Source organism: Geotrypetes seraphini, chromosome 7 (assembly GCF_902459505.1).
Source record: "Geotrypetes seraphini chromosome 7, aGeoSer1.1, whole genome shotgun sequence".
NCBI classification, from domain to species: Eukaryota; Metazoa; Chordata; class Amphibia; order Gymnophiona; family Dermophiidae; genus Geotrypetes; species Geotrypetes seraphini.
This window is the reverse complement of record NC_047090.1, coordinates 33,744,256-33,764,720: the sequence shown is the minus strand read 5'-3', so window position 1 is coordinate 33,764,720 and position 20,465 is coordinate 33,744,256. Positions and strand designations below refer to the sequence as shown.

Here is a 20,465-nt window from a genome sequence, read left to right as displayed (position 1 = left end):
AATTTCTTCTTCTTTAGCATCCCTCCAGTCCAGACCAACACAAGATGGATGGGATATACCAAAGCAGTACCCATCATGAATGGGACCCCCGAAGGGCCGCCACAAAAACGTTTTCACCTAAAAGAGCATCCTGACGCTCCTGAATGTCCACCCCATATGATGCACAAATGAATGCAGAGAATGTCAAACTGCAGCCTGACAGATATCCTCCAGGGGCACAAGAGAACTCACTGCCCAGGACACTGTCTGACCTCATGTGGAATGAGCTATGAAAAAATCAGAACTGGTTTCTTCTGAAGAAGGTACACCAAAGTGATAGCCTCTTTGATCCAGCATGCAATCGAATCCTTAGGGACACCTTCCCCCTTACGACTGCCAGCTAGGAGAATAAAAAGATGATCTGACTGTTGAAACTCTTAATGTCTTTTTGCATAAGAGCGGAGGATACTGTGGACATCTAACTTGCATAACTGCCTCTGTTCTAAAGAACCCTCCTGACTACCCAAAACTGGAAGGGCAACTGTCTGATGCACAAGAAAAGGGGAAACTACCTTAGGAAGAAAGGAAGGCAGGAACAGGCCACCGCACCACCCACTCCTGTGAAAAGTCCAAGAGGAGAACTCGACAAGAGGGACCCAGATCTAACATGGGACCCCAAGTCAGAAGGTCGGTTGAGCAGGGCAGAGAAAGGGGATCTGCCACAAGAAGATGGACCAGACGAACCAGATCCCTGAACCACAAGCACCTGGGCCAATCTGGAACCACCACAATCACATGGCCTGTGTAACATGCAAACCAATGACATCCCTGAAGGGGGAAAGAGGATGATCGCCTCTGTGAGGTCGAGAGAAACTTCCCAGGCAGAACAGCCAGGATCACAGACTTTAGAGTCTCTTTCTCGGGCACTACAAAGGAAATATTGCCAGTGTGAATCTCCTGAGGGAACATTAGAATCACAGCCTTGAGAGTGAACAACACTGAAGAGTATGATGAATGCTCACCGTATCTGCACCAGGAAAACCAAGACCAGGGAAAACACTTTAGCCCACAATGGCTAGGCCAGTGCAATTCTAAAAGAAATAGACCTGGGGGGCGTGGCTTGGACGCGCATGAGGAAGGTTGGCTAATAAGTGAGCTCCAAGAAAAAGACCTTGAAAGTCTGCAAAAAGTCTAAAAGAATTAAAAAAAAAATAAGAAAAAAAAAGCCTGGATTAAATAAAGAAGATAAGATAAAAGATGGCAACAGGAAAACAAAACAAGAATGACTTTGCGCTGGCTGGTAGCAGCAAAAGAGCAAAACCGGAACAGGAGACAGGTTCAAAAATGACAGATATAGAAGTAATAAAAGAACTAAAGGAAATAAAGGAAATGCTATCAGTTTTAACAAAAAAAGTTACGAATATATCAGAGGACGTTTCAATGCTAAACAAAAAAATGGATCTCCTGGAATTAAAGTCAAATAATCTAGAAGAAAGAATGATGCTTGTAGAAGAAGAAGCAAGTTACAGTCGAACAGAAAGAAAAAAAATAGAAATACTTACTAAAGAAATTGAAGATTATTCTAATCGAGAAAGAAGAAGTAATGTCCGTTTGATTGGATTACCAGAAGGAGCAGAAAAGGGAAATCCGGTAGTCTTTATTGAAAATCTGTTACCCAAACTGCTTCCGATAAAAACAAAATATCCCATAGAGGTAGAAAGAGCACATAGAGTGCCTATGAAGAGAGGAGAAAATCAACAATATTCAAACTATTGCGCCACCAACAGGTCTTAGAAATACTTCAACTAGCAAAGCAAAATAAAGGTCTTAAATATCAAGATGCTTATATCCACTTTGTTCCTGATTTTGCTAAAAACACAGCGATAAAAAGGAAAAAGTTGTTGGAATTGAGGCCAAAACTAAGAGAATTAGGTGCAAAGTTTGGATTAATGTATCCTGCAAACATGAAGGTTACCATCGGAAATAAAACTTTTACATTTGATGATGCTGAGAAACTAGAGAAATTTATTCAAACTCAAGAAATACCTATGTCATCCTAATTTTGAATAATATGTCTTTAATTTATTAATTAGAAATGTTGGGAAAAATATTATACTATATATATCATCATATATTAATTATATAGAGAAAAATAACTTTAAAGAATTTACTATATTTCAAAATGCAACGATTTAGAATGTTTTTAATTAGCTTCAAATATATTCTTTTCAACGTCTCTCTTACAATAGAATTAGAATGTAACAGACATTCTAAAATGCAAAAAAAAAAAATTTTTAAAGGCTTAATGCAATTATATGTTTGTAAGTTTAACAGGAAATAATTATAATTATAATATAAAATATGAAAAGAAAGAAAGTTAACATAAATTTAAATGAATGTAATATAGAAAAGATAATATAACTAAAAGCCTGCTTTGAAATTTATTACAGACAGAATAGATTGGTGGGAATATCAGAGATAAAAAAAAAAAATTGAGGGGGATGGTTTTTCGGGTGAGGTTTTTCTTTTCCTGTGGTGAGACTGCTGCGGGGTCGCACACCGGACACATATATATACTTGTTTGAATTGTATTCCCTCTTCTCTCTTCAAAATGACTTAAAAATCTAAAAACTTACAATCCCGAAGGTCTATGCGTGAGGAACACAGGAAATGGATTTTTTTCATACCGGAAACACAACATGAACATATAATATAAAATATAAGAAGAAAAAAGAAGAAAAAGAAATCAGAAAATGGATTACAAGAACTTTGGAAGATCGTAAAGAACTATTCAATATAATCTCTTTAGGAAAAGAAGAAGAAAGAAGACAAGGAAAAAGAAGAAAATAAAAATGAGAAGAGATAAAGAGAGAATCAGATAAGTGGAGAAACGATGTATATGCCTGGTGTGTGATTTTAGTAGTGTTCTCTCATGGGGGGGGAGATTCTTTACTTGTGAAACTATTGTTCCTATATCATTATGTTCCCATATTAATGATATTACTATAATAAAATATAAGATGAGAGGAAAAAGTTTTTTGGGATATAATAAAAGATAAATACTATATTTATTTATTTATTAATGAATTAATGGTAATAAATATAGAATTTTAAAATATCCTAAGAAATGTATATGAAACTGACTGAATTCATAGATATATAATGTAATGTAATGTAATGTAATTTATTTCTTATATACCGCTACATCCGTTAGGTTCTAAGCGGTTTGAAGAAAATATACATTAAGATTATAAATGAGAAGTAAGAAGGTACTTAAAAAATTCCCTTACTGTCCCGAAGGCTCATAATCTAACCAAAGTACCTGGAAATTAATAAAGAAGAGAAAATAAAGATGGTTGAAAAAAGAAAAATTCTATGTGAATTTATAGGATGGAAATTAAACTGACAGTGAAGAACTGTATGAAAAATACATATGGATTATTTACATTTTAATATTATTTAAATATTTAATGACTTAAACTGTATTTGGAAAGCTAAAGGGTCTTCTTGGAGTGTGTTATGGCTGATCTTGATATGCGTGTTGCCAAGTATACACTATTTTTGCTAAATGGGGAGGGAAGGGAGGGGGGTAGGAAAAGGGAGATGAAATTAATTAAAGAAAATCTTAAAAGTAAGGGTTTAATAATAAATAAAAGAATAAATATTAAACATGTGTGGATATCTGATCAAAAATATATTTATAGAATTTTACTTCAAATATTACTTATTAATTTAAATGGCTCTTAAAATTTATTCTCTTAATGTCAATGGTCTTAACCATCCAATCAAACGAAAGAAAATACTAGATTTTCTTCATAAGCAAAAAGCTGATATTTATTTCATGCAAGAGACACACTTGTCAGGTATTGAATCTAATAAACTAAAAGAAGGTTGGGTGTCCAAATGTTTTTTTGCACCGGCTGTTGGAAAAAAAGCAGGAGTAGCTATTCTCATAAATAAAAAATGTATAGCAGATTTTAAGTTAATAAAATTTGATCCATTAGGAAGATGGGTACATATTAAAATGGATCTGAGGAATACAACCCTGGACTTATTTAATTTATATGCTCCTAATTCAAATCAAATGGAGTTTTTCAAAAATATTCAGCAGATATTACTACCACTGGCTGCTAATAATTTAATAGTAGCTGGAGATTTCAATGCTGTAATGGATCCTATTCTGGATAAAAAACCAAGTAAAATTATGAAATCATTAGGATTAGATAATTTGATACAAACTTGTGATTTAGTAGATATATGGCGTATCCTTCATTTTAATGATCAAGAATATTCTTTCTGTTCTCAGGTCCATAAATCCTTTTCAAGAATTGATTATATATTCATTTCTAATAACATAGCACAAAAAGTGATGAAAGCAATTATTGATCCTATTATTATATCAGATCATGCTGGTGTGTGGATTGATCTGCAGAATGATATATCAGTTTATTCTAAACCAATTTGGAGATTTGATAATGCTTTACTTGCAGACATAAAATTTATAGAAAATATTAAAGAAAAAATGCATGAATTCTTTCAATTCAATAATTCGGATAACATAAACATTGAAATTTTATGGGACGCTTATAAAGCAACAATGAGAGGGAATATCATATCATATTCTGCATATATGAAAAAACAACTTAAAAAACAATTTATACAATTGGAACAAGAAATTAAATTATTAGAACAAAAATTAATTATTAAATGGGAACATGATACATTGCAGAAATTATTAAAAACAAAAGTTAAATATAATGAGATTTCTTCTCAATTTGTAAGGAAAGATATGTTCTGTCGGCAAGTACAGTATTATGGAAATTCAAATAAAAATGGAAGATTATTAGCAAATTTTATTAAAGCAAAAAAAAGAAAATCTAAGATTATTGCAATTAAGGATAAACGGGGCAATACACACACTAGTAATGAAGATATTATAAAAAAGTTTCTTGATTTTTATAAGGATTTATATACTTCTGATACTTATGAAAATAAAGAAAAAGATGGTATAGAATTTTTAAAGGCATTTATTGGACCAAATATTCCGGATCATATAAAAGGAAGTTTAGAAGAACATATATCTTTAAAAGAAGTAGAATCAGCATTGAAAGCTCTTAGAGTTGGATCCGCTCCAGGTGGAGATGGATATACTGTTGAATTTTACAAAACATTTCAAAATATTTTATTACCTTATCTATTAAATTTATATCAATATCAAATAAATAATGGAAATATATCAGGAACTATGGCTGATTCTGTTATAATTGTCTTACCAAAACCAAACAGGGATCCGACATTGATAACAAATTATAGGCCTATATCTTTGATGAATGTAGATGCTAAATTAATTGCTAAAGTGCTAGCTATAAGATTAGCAAAAGCTCTTCCTTTTATTATTGATATACACCAAACAGGATTTGTTGCTAAAAGACACTCTTCACATAACACTAGATTAGCATTTCATTCTCTAAATTTAGCAAAAAATTTGAATGATCCAGCTTTTCTAATATCATTAGATGCAGAAAAAGCATTTGATAGAGTAGAATGGAAGTCTATGTATCAAGCTCTAGAATGGTTTGGTATAGGACCTGGTTTTATTAAAATGATTCAAACATTATATAGCTCCCCTGGAGCAAGATTAAATATAAACAATAACTTATCTGATAAATTTAACTTGCTAAGGGGAGTTAGACAAGGTTGTCCTTTATCTCCCTTACTTTTTGATATCGTTCTAGAACCCTTATTAATTGCAATAAATCAAACTAAGGGAATAAAGGGAATCACATTTTCTAATTGGGAATTTAAATTATCTGCATATGCAGATGATATATTATTATATTTAAGAGAACCAGAAGACACCATTCCACATCTACTTAATTTAATAGAAAAGTTTGGAAAGTTTTCTGGATATAAAATCAATTGGGAAAAATCTGAAGTTCTTCCAATTAATATCCATTGCACCAAAGGATTATTTGATTCATATTCATTTAAATGGAAAGAGGAAGGACTAAAATATTTAGGTATTCTTATAAAAAATACAATTGATGACACAGTTAAAGAGAATGAAAAACTTTTATTAAAGAAAATAACAGAAATGTGCGAGCAATGGAATCCTTTACATCTTTCTTGGTGGGGAAGAATCCAAACAATTAAAATGATGATTTTACCTGTGGTTTGTTATCAAATGAGTATGATTCCAATATTTTTTCAGGGGTCATTTTATAAAAAATTAAACAGTATACTAACAAAATTTGTTTGGTTTGGTAAAAGACCAAGAATCGCTTTAGCATCATTACAAAAAACAATTAAGGAAGGAGGGGTAAATTTTCCAAATTTCTATAGGTACCATCAAGCCTATATTTTAAGACAGGGAATGTATTGGATCCTCCCAGATCTCATGGAAAATGTACCCGACTGGTTATATTTAGAATGGCGCCTCATGTTCCCTTTACATCCAGAACATTTCATTAGTATAACAATACCTAGGAGATATAAAGATCATAGAATTCTAATAGATACATGGAAAACATTAAGATTTATAAGCAATTTATCAACAGATCCATTGGCTAAATCTTTAAATCAATCTATTTGGGTAAACTCCAGGATCAAAATTGGTGGATTTAAAATAGTATGGAAACAATGGATAAAAGCAGGTATACGTACTTTAAAAGATGTAATAGTAAATGGATCACTGCTTAGTTTTTCACAATTGCAACAAAAATTTGGATTAGAAAAAACACAATATTTTAAATGGATGCAATTGAAGCAGGCCATTCAGGAAGGGTTCCCTGAATGGAAGAATCTTAACACTCAATATAGTTTACCAATCCTTTGTTTTCAAGCGGATTTTCTAGGACACCAAGCCGCAAAATGGTATAAGAAAATAAACGAATTTTTAAACAAAAAAAAGAGATCAGGACTTAGGGATATTTGGAGTATTGAGATAGGACAGATAATTTTTCCATCTCAATGGCAAAAATTTTGGTCCTGGAGAATACATACTACAAGATCAGCATCTATGAGTCAAACATGGTTGTTTTTATTACATAGAGTTTTATGGACCCCTACGAGATTACAAAAATTAGATAGTAATAGATCTAATAGATGCTGGCATTGTAGGATAGAAGTGGGGACATTGGACCATTTACTATTCTTTTGTCCCTGCATTAATTCCTTTTGGAAATTAATTTGGCCCCAAATTAATAATTTATTAGAAAATCATGTTGGACTATCATATGATACAATATTATTTGGAACAGCAATGAGAACAAAAAGTCCGATTTCAGCTAATAATAATAAACTTTTATTAATTTTAACAGGGGTCGCCATACAGCAAATTACTCAGAACTGGAAGGATTACACTAAATTGAATTACACTTTTTGGTGGAATTCAATTTGTCATATATATAAAATGGAAAAAGTATTGGCATTACAACAAGGTTATATTAAAAAATTTAATAAAATATGGGGACCATTGACAAATTATTCTACTGATCAGATATAATAACACATGTATAGAATATATAGAAGGGGTAGGGAGGGAAAACTATTGTAATATTAATATGATATAAAATTCAGATAAAGGGTTTATTTAATTCACATTGTAAGAACATTTAATAATAATTTCAAGTGTTTTTTCATAATTGAATGTATTACATGTATTTCACTTGATGCAAGAATTTAAAAAAAGAATAAAAAATATTTATTAAAAAAAAAAAAAAAAAAGAAATAGACCTAAAACGGAAACCAACCAAGCTAAGATGTAGAAACAGCCCTAAAACCAGAACTGGTGCCTAGCCACATATGCTCAGCGAAGGCAAAAAGCCTCTTTTCAATCTGGGGGCAGCTCCTGATCCACCAGAGTTTGCCTGGCCCATGACTCAAGAATGCCAACCAACAAAATATGGGTCCAGGCCACCAAATTCCCGCAGATAATGCCAGGACTGTGAGAGCCAAGCTTAGTTTCAAAAAGAATATCAAGCCTGTGTCGTCAGGGCACCTAAATGCCGAACCACCATCTATTGGAATCGTGTTCTGTGACCAATGGCAAGGACCACTACCTTTGCTACCAGGGGACATAACACCCCACTATGTCCTCCACCAGAGCGCAGAATAGGAGTCCGAAGAATCTGACTAAAAATGGGAGGAAGAATCTGGGGCCTTCTATTGCAAGCATAGCGCATCCGCACAAATCAGGAGCATTGGGAAGGACTGGACCACTTGGCGAAGCCCTTGCCGGAGAAGGACGTCTAAGTGAGGGCCTGCTTAGGCCCATCCAACTGAGCAAAGAGCTCCTGGAATTCTTCAGAAGCCTGGACAAATCTATGCCCAGTGGAGCCTCAGCCGTACCACTTCGGCGGCAAGGGAATTCCCAGTGAGAGAGTACGTGGCGAAAAGGGATTCCCAGAGCACAGTCAGAGACGCAGCAAGGGATTCCTCAAGCTGGCCGACCGACATTACATATGCAGTAAGGGGGTTCCCGTCAATGCTGGCCCAATCACTATTGGCGGCAAGGGAATCCCAGGGCCTCTCCACAGGAGCGCTGTTGCATCGTGGTAAGGGATTCCCCATCCATGCCGGCCCGATCAATAGCGGCAGCAGGGGAATCCCAGGGCCTCTCCACAGCTTTAAAAAAAGGCAGAGCAGCTGACTAAACAAAGAGAATCTGCAGGCAGAGCGGTTTACAAAACACCGGGAACTGCCCAGAAACTGCTGACAGTGAACAGTTGACTGACAATGGAGCTGCAGGCAGAATGGCTGACTTTAAACCAGAGCTGCACAGAAGTTGCTGAAGCCGGAGGCCTCAGTGCCCAACTAGGAGCAAGAAACACACTGCTGAGGTGCCGTCAACATGTCGTAGGAACTCAAGGCAAAGAGTGTCCGGAGCAAAAGGAAAAAAGATCAATATGCCTTCCACTAGGCAGACAGGTAGAACCCACTGGAACTCTAGATTTGCAGACAGGAACAGGTGGTTAAGAGCAAGCCGAGGCACATCTACAAATTCTTTGGGGGGGGGAACTCATCTGCTCAAGTGCTGCATCTCCTTGCTTTTGTTCCCCCCAAAGTGTGATACAAACTGAAAATAAAAGAGCAGACCTCCCCAAGATCTTCAAAGATGTAGTCAATACTCAAAAAGCATGAGGCACCACTAGGCAAAAAGAAAAGGAAAGGGGGAAAAATGGAGGGAGGGGAGGAGGAACTCAGCCGCCTGAGTGTAACACCCTCTGAGGAAAAGAAAAGCACCCCACAGGCTCTCTAAGCCATAGCCAGTGCTGCGAGTTCCTGTTGCAGTGACTACAACGGGAACTCACGACAGCCATTTTGATGACCTCTCTGCACAGGGCAGGAGCATAAGAAGATCGCTCCTGCCCCACTTCACCGCTAGACCACCAGGTAAGGTTCCGGGGACGCAGGAGGGAGGCGGGAGTGGGCAGACATCCTCCTGGCACATAGCTAATCAAGCAGCAGTATTGACTGATACAGTAAATCATTTTCAGAAGGTTCATATCCAGATTTGTTTAAAAGTAGAATAGTGAAGCCTTTATTAAAATTGAACAAGCTCAGAGACAGGGAATTATTAGCTTTCTCTGGCAAAAAATTTGTGAAAAAGTTTTGGGGACGCAGGAGGGAGGCGGGGGTGGGTGAGAGCCGGCTGAAAAGTTATTTGCAATTTTTCACACTTCGCAGTCCGGCTCTGCACTTAACCCCTGTGGATACAGAGGGAGAATTCAGTGTGTTCTCAGTCTCCACCTGCTGGAAGAGGAGCGTAAACCCATCCTTCTGTGCCAGTCTGGAGGGAAAAATTTTGGGAAATTGCTCCCATGGTTGTTAGAGAACAAAGATCACTATAAACTCATCCACTGTAGTAATCTGTGCTATTACATTACATGCCACAGCAAAATAACAACAGTACTAAGGACAAGCATACCTCAAGTTCATTTTCCAGTTTCCTAACTTTGTTTTTCAATTGGCTTTCTGTTTGAACAAAATGAAACCATGATTTACCATTAGCACATTCCAATACAATATCACAAAAAAGAATAAAAAATAATTTATAAAAAATTTACTTTCAAAAACCTGACTGATCATGCAATCATATACAGTTGGCTATAAAACTATAAAAGTTTCACATGCACTTAAGAAGCTAGTCATGCTAATGGTCCTTCAATCCAGCATCCTATCTCCAACATTGACCAATTCAGGCATCCCATAGTCCTGAACAGGGAGATCAAGTAACTGTTAATATTTAGGGCTCCTTTTACAAAGGTGTGCTAGCGTTTTTAACGCACGCACTGGATTAGCGCGCGCTAGCTGAAAATCTGCCGCCGGCTCAAAAGGAGGCGGTAGCGGCTAGCACGCGCTATTCTGCGCGTTAAGGCCTTAGTGCAGCTTTGTAAAAGGAGCCCTTAGTATTTTTATAGAAATAAAGGATTCTAATTTTAAAAAAAACATAAACAGCGCACCTGGGAACCTTTTTGGACTACCATGACTCCCCTGGCTCGCAGCCGATTGCTTAACTGTTGATTTCTGGTTCACCTGTATCACTCTGTTACAGGTAGTATGCCTGTATTATCTTGTGTTAATTTTTCACCTCTGTTGCTGTGGCATTTGGAAGAAGGACCTGGGGGGGGGTGGTATGGGGGGACTTGCTTGGGGGGAAGGGTGATCGGGGGAAACAGGGGGGAGTTGTGTGGGGTTTTGTATAACAACACAATTTGAGCTTGTTTGTGCTTCATCTTGTGTATTCTTTACTTATCTTGTTTGGCTCAATAAAATATATTTGAACCATAAGAAGAACATAAAGATAACATTTTTATTGGATTAAAATACTACTTTATTTCCTTCCTCCACCATCATCGTCCTCTGCTTTTTTTCCTTTCAGCACATATTTCAGTATTGTGTTTTGCTCATTCAGTTCTGACTACAAGAGTTAAAATTTTACTTAGTCCAACAAAAAAGGCCTTACTTTCTTTTTTATTAACGCAGCATCATTTTTGTAGCTCTGCGTATGCTCAGTAGTGCTACACTTTAGTAATAAAGTCCATGGCCCAGGTACATAGGTACTTGAGCCAAAGGAATGAAAAACAGACTGACTTGACCAAGGTCACAAAAGGCACCAATGGCAAAAGTGGGACTTGAAACTTCCCTAGTTCTTCACCCAATGCTTTAATCACTAGGTTTATTAAATATGATTGAACGCTAAACATAGAATTCAAAGCGTTGTACATTAAAATAAATGGAGGAATTAATATTAAAACAAACATGACTTAGTACAAAACCATTTACATACTGGGATGGGATATAAAACAAGAGGAAAGGGGGGAGAACTCCGTTAATTAAAGAAAAGAGAACAAAAAAGGAAATAACATCAAGGAGGGGAGGTAGGTAAGTTAAAAAGTGATAAAATATCTCACCCCCCCTCCCCATTGCTCACTTCAAGACATGACATAATGCATTTGTTATTTCAACAGGTCTAAAACCTTGCTTACCAGTTTTGGCTTGCTCCTCTCCTGCCTTTTCAACTTCTTCATAAGCAAGCTCTACTTCTTGAGCTTTCATCTAAAAAAGAATAGTAGAGCAGATTAAAAAGATTTAAGGTGAAATATGTCTTTTGCACAAGTAAGGATGTGGATGCAGAGCCTTAACAGGCATAGTCGCTCAGGGCCGGATTCTCAAACCTTACTGTGCCTTTAATGATGGTCGCTAAACCGGTTTCAGCTGGTTTAGCATACCAGTATTTTACTGGGAGGGGCCTTAGGCACCTGAGCCAATCAGGGTCTCAGGCCCCTCTCAGTGTATCCCAGGACACACTGGGTAGGAGAAGGCCCGCTATTTTGAAGAGGCGAGAATGCAAGCCAGAGGGAGTGGAGTAAGGAATAAACACGAGTAATTGTTTCCACTTTCCAGACCTGTCACTTTCCAATGGAATACCCCAGATATTGGACTTCCTGTCCTCCAAGGAGACACTTATATATACTCTCAGACTGAGCAGGACAGCTTCTACCTAGATCAAATGGGATTACAGTGTCATCCAAGTATGTGGCCACATAATTGCCAGTACTTAAACATACTACTACTACTAATCACTTATACAGCGCTGAAAAGCATACGCAGCTCTGTACATTTTGGAAGAGCTTACAATCTAACTTGGACAGACAGACATGACAAATAAGGTTGGGGATGCAGAACCCAAGGTGAGAAGAGTTAGCAGTCGAAAGGACTCTCAAAGAGGTGGGCTTTTAATTGGGCCTTGAACACTGCCAGAGACGGAGCCCGCCGTAGGGATTCGGCCATGGATAATTGTTTTGTTAGTGTGCTCAGAGAGGAAGGGTCGAATAATGGTAATATTATAGAGAAAGAAGCGGCAGGTTTTAGTGATATGTTGTATCTGGGCGGTGAAGGAGAGCAAGGAGTCAAAGATGACCCCAAGATTACAAGCAGACAAAACAGGAAAGATGAGAGAGTGTTGTCCACAGAGATGCAGAACGAGGGAAGCACAGAGGTGGGTTTACGTAGAGCAGTAAGCCCAATAAATTCTAAAGGGCAGCACCTTTGAGGCATAGGAAAGACAGTCTTTTTCCTTGGCAGCTGGAATAATAAGCACCAGCCAATACCTCTTAGTCAGGTCCCATTTGAAATAAGCTGGGCTCCTCAGCCTTTAATCATTATTGCATCCTATTTGTCATACTGATACAGTTGTTATGAAGAAATAAAGAGTTGGAACAAGTTGGGCAGTACTGAATGGTAATGGATACAATGAAAAAAACATGATTTAAATCAAGCCTTTCCACTAGTTATCTAAAATCGATTTGATTTAAATCAAATCTCCATGATAAAAAAAAGTGTTAATACATATGCCTAAAAGAGCCAAACCCCCCCTTTTATCAAGCCACTCATTCTAATACTATGAACAGCTCAGCAGTGTAGCTTCATAAAAGGGGAGGCGGGTTATTATTTTAAAAATGGAGGATACAGAAGTAGTATGTCAGTGTATCACAAACTGTGTGCCGTGACACTGGAGAGGAGATGCACCGGCGCACTGACTACAGGACGCTTCGTGCCTCTCTTTCACTCCGGCCCCCTTCCCTGCTGGTACCCCCCCTCCCCTCACTAGCAGCTCAGGGCCCGTTTGGGGTGCCTTCACACATGCGTGGACATCAACGTGATGACCCCATGCATGCACGCAACATCACCACGACAACATCCACGTACTTCGGGGTGCCTTAAGCCACGGCAACTAAGGGCTCCTTTTATCAAGGTGTGCTATGGGGGTTAGCGCGTCGGACATTTCATCACGCGCTAACCCCCGCAGCAAGCCAAAATACTAACGCCTCGTCAATGGAGGCGTTAGCGGCTAGCACGGCAGGCGGTTTAATGCGCAGTATTCCGCACGTTAAACCCCCACCGCACCTTGATAAAAGGAGCCCCATTTAGTGTGCTGCGGCTCCAGAAAGTTTGTAACTTTCTGTTCCCAATTTGCCCAATTGCTAGTTTGCTTTTTATTTTTAACAATCAGTAGCTAGCTCAAAATTTTGTATTAGCTGCTTGCTAGATGTATTGCAACAATTTATTAATAACATCCTCGATTAAATTAAAAAAAAAATACTAATACAAACCTTCATTAAAGACTGTGTAATTTTAAAAAGCTGTAAAAGGTTTTCAGGTTTTTCATTGTTTACGTCTTTGATGTCAACCTAAAGAAATAATTATGTTTAAATTATTAGTGACATTATTTTTTTTACTTTATTTTGTATTTTGGAATTAACAACATAAACAAATAATGCTGTTACTTCATCATTAAAACGTTGAACAGATGGTTGTCTCCTTAATGCAGGGGTAGGGAACTCCAGTCCTCGAGAGCCGTATTCCAGTCGGGTTTTCAGGATTTCCCCAATGAATATGCATTGAAAGCAGTGCATGCAAATAGATCTCATGCATATTCATTGGGGAAATCCTGAAAACCCGACTGGAATACGGCTCTCGAGGATCGGAGTTCCCTACCCCTGCCTTAATGGATTTGCATTTGTACACTTTTCCTGCTACCTGTTTCTTTAGTGGGGTCCTTTTACTAAGCAGTGCTGAAAAGTGGACAGCTCTAACCCAGCATGGGTCTTCTCCCCCATGTGCTGAAGTCACTTTTAGTATGGAGGTAAAATGGGCTCATTTTCAATTAATGGCCATTCGCTAACCAATTAGCGCAGCACATACATACTCTCAGACCCTAGACATACCAATGAGAAATGCAAGACGGTCCCAAACCTACCAAGGGAACCTGAGCGCACCCTGCAGTGGTGCTTTTTAACCTCAGGTTAACCACACATTAGTGCTTACCACAGCTTTGTAAGAGGATCCCACTGAGTTTTAACTCAGCAGTTTATTCCCACAGATAGACTAAAGGGGACTCTTGAAAAATCAGACCATCAGCTAAAACAGCACACCGATATCTAACAGGTTGATATTCAAAGTAATTTAACCAGCTAGAAGCAGCTCCTGGCTGGTTAAATAGCCTGTTTGGGACTAACCGCTAAAATACAGTAGCATTTAACTGGTCAATGCCTAACTATAAACTGGCTATTTTGGGGGCATTTTAAGGACAGAGTTTAAGTAACAATATTCAGCATTTATCCAACCAAGTTAACTGCATACAACAGAACTGCATAAAAATAAACCCAAAGCCGGTTAAGTGCTGAATATCACACAACCTGGAAACCCAATGTTGGTGCCTAGATATGGACCGGCATTAAGTTTCAAGGTTTAATGCCGATGGTGTTCAGCAAAAAGCTGATCACCACTGGCTAAAATATTTCTTCTCTTCTTGATAGGCTGTATAGCAGAGACAGTAGCTGCAGCTATACAGTACTTCCCCAAAATTCACAGGGGTTCCATTCCAGTAACACCCGCGAATTAAAAAAAAAACAAATGCAAATGCAGTTTTACATCTGTCAAAAGACAGGAAAGGCAGCTGGGGTGCCGGCGGGTGCAGAAAATCATTTGCGGTATGCTCCAACCACCTCTTTCTGTTACTAAAGTCAGGCTACACCAATCAGGAGTCCGCAATTCATGAACCACAAATTTACGGGGGAACACTGTATAACATTTTTTCTCCCTTTTGTTTAAATTCTAATTTTTGGTTTCAAGCAGCAGTAGAGAGGAAAACAAACAAAAAAAACTGTTGGTAACATTTTAAAGACTCTCTATAATTTGTATTGTCTTACCAAACTGATCTTTCTCTAACTTCAAGAACACAAAATTTGTCCCTGTCCCACAGGATCTCAATATCCTTCTCCTGTCCCCACAAGTTCGGACCCTGTCCCATTCCTACAAGCTCTGCCTTAACCGCACAAGCATCGAACACTTATGATGAGCTTGCAGGAATGGGACAGGGATTGAGCTTGTGTGGACAGGACGGGGATAGAGATTAGAGAATGACACGGTGGTTGTTACCCACGGCTAGCCGCGTGTAACCCGCCAAAACGATGACCAAAAAAAGGTCACCGCGAGTTCGGGGACAAGGCCATTCACCGCCCCATGGAGCGGTGAATGGTAGCACGGGGTAATGAACAAGTAGTGAATGCGCGGTGAACGAGGGTTCGATCCGGCAGCCCACTCTCTCCCGCCGGCCATCCATGCATCTCCCTCCCTCCTTTTCTCTTACCTTTTCTTCTTGAAACTGGCGATTTCTATAAGGCTACAAGCTGTATTACAGCCAGAGCCTTGAAATCGCGTCGCGTTGCCTGCTGGAAAAAGTCTCCTCTGATGCAACTTCCTGTTTCCGGTTGCATCGGAGGAGACTTTTCTAGCAGGCAACCCGACGCGATTTCAAGGCTCCGGCTGTAATACAGCTCGTAGCCTTATAGAAATTGCCAGTTTCAAGAAGAAAAGGTAAGGGAAAAGGAGGGAGGGAGGGAAATGCACGGCTGGCCGGGGGAGGGAGCTGCTGGACCGCGTGAAGGGTGCTTGGGATGGGGGGATGGAGAGGAGAAGATGCTGAAGACAGGGACGGTGATGGGGCGGTGAAAGAGACAGCGGGGACGGTGACAGGGCGGTGAAGGGGACGGCAGAGACAGGGACGGGGCGGTGAAAGGACCAGCGGGGACGGGGCGGTGCAGAGGATGGTAGTCCGGGGACGGGGACAGAATTTTTCCCCGTGTCATTCTCTAATAGAGATCCCATGGGGATTGGGAAAATTTGTCCCTGTGTCATTCTTTACATAGAGAAATCCTTCCATGACCCTAAGCTCTATATTAATTGTGTTCTTTGATTACAAGACTGAAGTTTGTTCATCAGGCTATAAATTTAGTACATAATATTCAAGATTGTCCTGTTCCTTTATTTTAATCAAATCCCTGGATCCAACAGCTGTAAAAATTCAGGGGAGCATTCTTTCACTTGAAGGAAAGGCATCTAGAGTAATGGATATAAATCTTTTTGTAGTCATAACTCCATGATCACAGCCTGGAATGTGCAGAATTATTTATTTATTAAGTTTTATAGCCCATCCTCCCTAGGAGCCCAGAACTGGTTACAGTGTAACATTCACAATATTCTGGAGACATAGGGCCTGATTCTCTAAAAGTGTGTCCCGATTTTAGGCAGCTGTAGGCGTCCTACAGCTGTCTAATCAGCCAATTGAGATGCACGTTTTTTTTAAAAAAATGCTCCCCAGGCAGGCCGCCTATATTGAAGGCGAGGCCCGCAAGACACCTAGGCCCTGATTCTGAATAGGATGCCCGGGAGAGGCGTCCTATTCAGAATCGGCCTAAACTAAACCCCGATTCTGTAACCGGCGTCCATGTTACAGACGCGGGTTAGAGAAACGGGTTAGATTAGACACGGCCCGCTACACTTATCGCGGCAAGGGATCTCTCTGCCGCTATAAGTATAGCGGGCCGTGGCCCCCTGACCAGGAGGGTGCCCAAACCCTCTGCCCGAAGACGCACCCCCCCCACACACACTACTGACCGCCCCCCCCGACACTACCGACTGCCCCCCCCCCGACATTACCGATCTCCCCCCCCCCCCCGGACAATGTCTTTCGCTGGCAGGAGGGTGTCCAATCCCTCCTGCCCGAAGACGCACCCCCCCCCGGCGTTAACAACCCCCAAACCTCCACTCCACTAAACCTGTTCTTAGATGGGTCTTGCACGTCTTGAGTCGGCAGGCACACCTCGTCGAAATGAAGCGGGCCCGCCCCTTCCCGGCCCATCCCGCCGAAGTCTAAGGCCTGATTGGCCCAGGCTCTAGAAGCCTGGACCAATCAGGCCTTAGGCATAGCGGGTCCGCCCATCCCCACTAAGTCTAAGGTCTGATTGGCCAATCAGGCCTTAGATTAAGTGGGGATGGGCGGACCCGCTATGCCTAAGGCCTGATTGGTCCAGGCTTCTAGAGCCTGGGCCAATTAGGCCTTAGGCTTCGGCGGGATGGGCCGGGAAGGGGCGGGCCCGCTTCATTTCGACGAGGCGTGCCTGTCGGCTCAAGACGTGCAAGACCCATCTAAGAACAGGTTTGGTGGAGTGGAGGTTTGGGGGTTGTTAGCGCCGGGGGGGGGGGGGTGCGTCTTCGGGCAGGAGGGATTGGACACCCTCCTGCCAGCTATTGATATTGTTGGGGGGGGAGATCGGTAATGTCGGGGGGGCGGTCGGTAGTGTCGGGGGGGGGTGCGTCTTCGGGCAGAGGGTTTGGGCACCCTCCTGGTCAGGGGGCCGCGGCCCGCTATACTTATAGCGGCAGAGAGATCCCTTGCCGCGATAAGTATAGTGGCCGCGTCTACTTACAATGTAGGCCAGCATTTTGCTGGCCTACATTTTAAGCTTCTTCTCCACTAGGGAGACGCGTAGGGCCGCCTAGGTTCAGCCTAAGGCCCGCCTAAGGCCCTTAGACGAGCTTAGGCATCTTGCGGATCTCCCTAGGCTCCCGGAGGCACCTTCAGGCTTGCCTGGGGAGCATTTTTTTTTTTTTAAACGTGCATCCCGATTGGCTGATTAGACAGCTGTAGGACGCCTAAAATCGGGATGCACTTTGGAGAATCAGGGCCATAGACTTTGGGTATATTCACAACACACTGGAGAATTTGATTAAGGGTTTCAGAGGTACTTTTACAATTTGACTGGAGACGTTACATTAGTGGTAAGCGTTAAAGGCCGTATGTTGGAGTGGTACATTCAGAGAAAATACAGTGGTACCTCGGTTTACGAGTGCACCGGTTTGCGAGTGTTTTGCCAGACGAGCAAAACATTTGCAAAATCGGCACCTCGGAAACCGAGCGTGGCTCGATTTACGAGCGTCCCCCACGATCCGGCAGATGCTCAAGGCCCAGCAGAAGAGGAGGCCGATCTTCGGGCACCGGCATCAAGTACAGGACATGCCGGTGCCCAGATGACGGTATGAAGCGGCGGGGGGGTGCCCAATTGCGGCGGGAGGGTGCCGGATCGTGGCGGGGGGGGGGGGGGCATCGCGGGGGGGAGGTTGCCGGATCCCAGGGGGGGCCTTCGGGGGGAGCAATGTCGGTTCTCGTTGGGGGGGGGAACGTATCAAAGCGAGTTTCTATTATTTCTTATGGGGAAACTCGCTTTGATAAACGAGCATTTCGGATTACGAGCATGCTCCTGGAACAGATTATGCTCGTAATCCAAGGTACCACTGTATAGATATTACACAAGTGACTGGAGACTTTAGATTAGGGTACCTTCACCCTATTTTGGTCATGGATTAAAGGTCCCAGCAGTGCATTCTCATCGAAACCGAGGATACGAGACTGATTGGGACCTTGGGAGGTATTTGAAACAGTGCGCTGCTGTCAGCAATGATGCACTTATGGCAAATCTACCCATGTCGTGACCCCAAATATGGATATTGTGACTATTTGGGTCCCACCAACAATTTGGGAAGTTCTTCTCAACAGGTAAGACCTGTAGTTTTTGTTTTATAGGTAGTTCCTGCTTGGAAGAGCTTACAATCTAACTTGGACAGAGAGACATGGCATATAGGGTTAGGGGTGCAGAACCCAAGGTGAGAAGAGTTAGGAGTCAAAATCACTCTCAAAAAGCCGGGCTTTTAACTGGGCCTTGAACACTGTCAGAGAGTACCTTTGGAATCCTTATCAACTATCATTATAGGAGGGTAACAATTTGCAACTTTGTTGCCTGGTTTGGGAAAACCATCACAAATATTTTATGTTAAAGAAATGTAATGATGTATTTTTAGATTGAATCAGGTTGGGCAGACTGGATGGACCATTCAGGTCTTTATCTGCCATCATTTACTAAGTTACTATGTTACCAAAGGAGGGGGAATATATTTGATCAGAGATCCTTTGCTCTAGCAGAAATACACTTCCCCCTCCATATTCGCGGGGATTAGGGACGAATCCGGCCCGCGAATAAGAAAAATTTGCAAATAATTTTAGGGCCGACTGACCCACTCCTGTCTCCTGGACCCCTCCACAACTTATTTTTTAAAAGACTGGTGGTCTAGCTGAGAAGCAGAACAGAAGCGATCTTCTTATGCTCCTGTCCCATGCAGAGCCATGAATATAAATGGTTGCCAAAGTTCCCATGGTCTTGCGAGACCACAGCGGGAACTCATGGCAGCCATTTATGTTTGCAGTTCTGCATGGGGCAGGAGCTTAGGAAGATCGCTCCTGCCCCGCTTCAACACCAGGCTTTTAACTATTTGTAAATCGTTTTGGATAAATTTTAAAAATAAATAAATAAATAATAAAAGTAAGTTGTGGAGGGGTCTGAGAGGTGGGAGGGAGGCGGGGTTGGGTCAGAGTCAGCCCTAAGTAAGTTGGGGGGGCTTTAAAAAGTTGTGGCGAGGTCCAGGAGAGGGATAAAAACCGTGACTAATCGAAGTGGCGAGTGCTGAACCCATGAATATGGAGGAGGGAGTGTAATATAAATACAATCTCTGAGTTATAGGAAGACCACCATCCTGTTATTCAAGGATGCTGACTGTTCTGTCTAGCAAAGTATCTCCTTTGTTGGATGATATGTGTTAAGAGTCAAGTTAAAAGTGAATTAGCTTGCTGTTTAGTCACGGTGCTCTTTCATCTAATCAAACAATATCGTATCTTAAATTTAAAGGATTTTATTTCCTTTAGTATGACGACTAGCATTTTAGTTTTCTACCTCTTGGGAACCATGAAAAGGTCAACAGGCATTACAATCTCTCTCCCAACCCCCAAAGATGGCTGAATAAGTGAATTATTATTTTCAACAAGTTTGGAGTACTTCGGGAAAGACAGATATTTGGGGGGGGAGGGGGGAAACAAATTTATATTACTATATGCTAGAGCCCAACCAGTTTTTCCTAATTCTTCATTACAGTATTCTGGCAAACATCAGCAAACTTAACCCTCCCCCCTCCCTTTCTACTGTGGACTGGAGGGCTAAATGCTCCAACACTCATAGAATTCTGTGGCACGGAGCAGCATAAGAGCATTTAGTGTCACGGTAGAAACCTCTACCGCTGCTTAGTAAAAGGGG

General features: G+C 40.8%; 1 protein-coding gene across 3 annotated transcripts in view; it reads right to left on the bottom strand.

Annotated features, from left to right (window-relative positions):
* CEP290 (centrosomal protein 290) overlaps positions 1-20,465 on the bottom strand; it is a 283,184-nt gene that overhangs the window by 244,646 nt on the left and 18,073 nt on the right. For all 3 annotated transcript variants that reach the window (XM_033953471.1, XM_033953470.1, XM_033953472.1), the window contains exons 3-5: positions 13,596-13,673; positions 11,469-11,538; positions 9,908-9,954 (exon numbers count right to left, since the gene is read on the bottom strand). In XM_033953471.1, the coding sequence (XP_033809362.1) occupies positions 9,908-9,954; positions 11,469-11,538; positions 13,596-13,673 (195 nt within the window). The remainder of the gene's footprint in view (positions 1-9,907; positions 9,955-11,468; positions 11,539-13,595; positions 13,674-20,465) is intronic.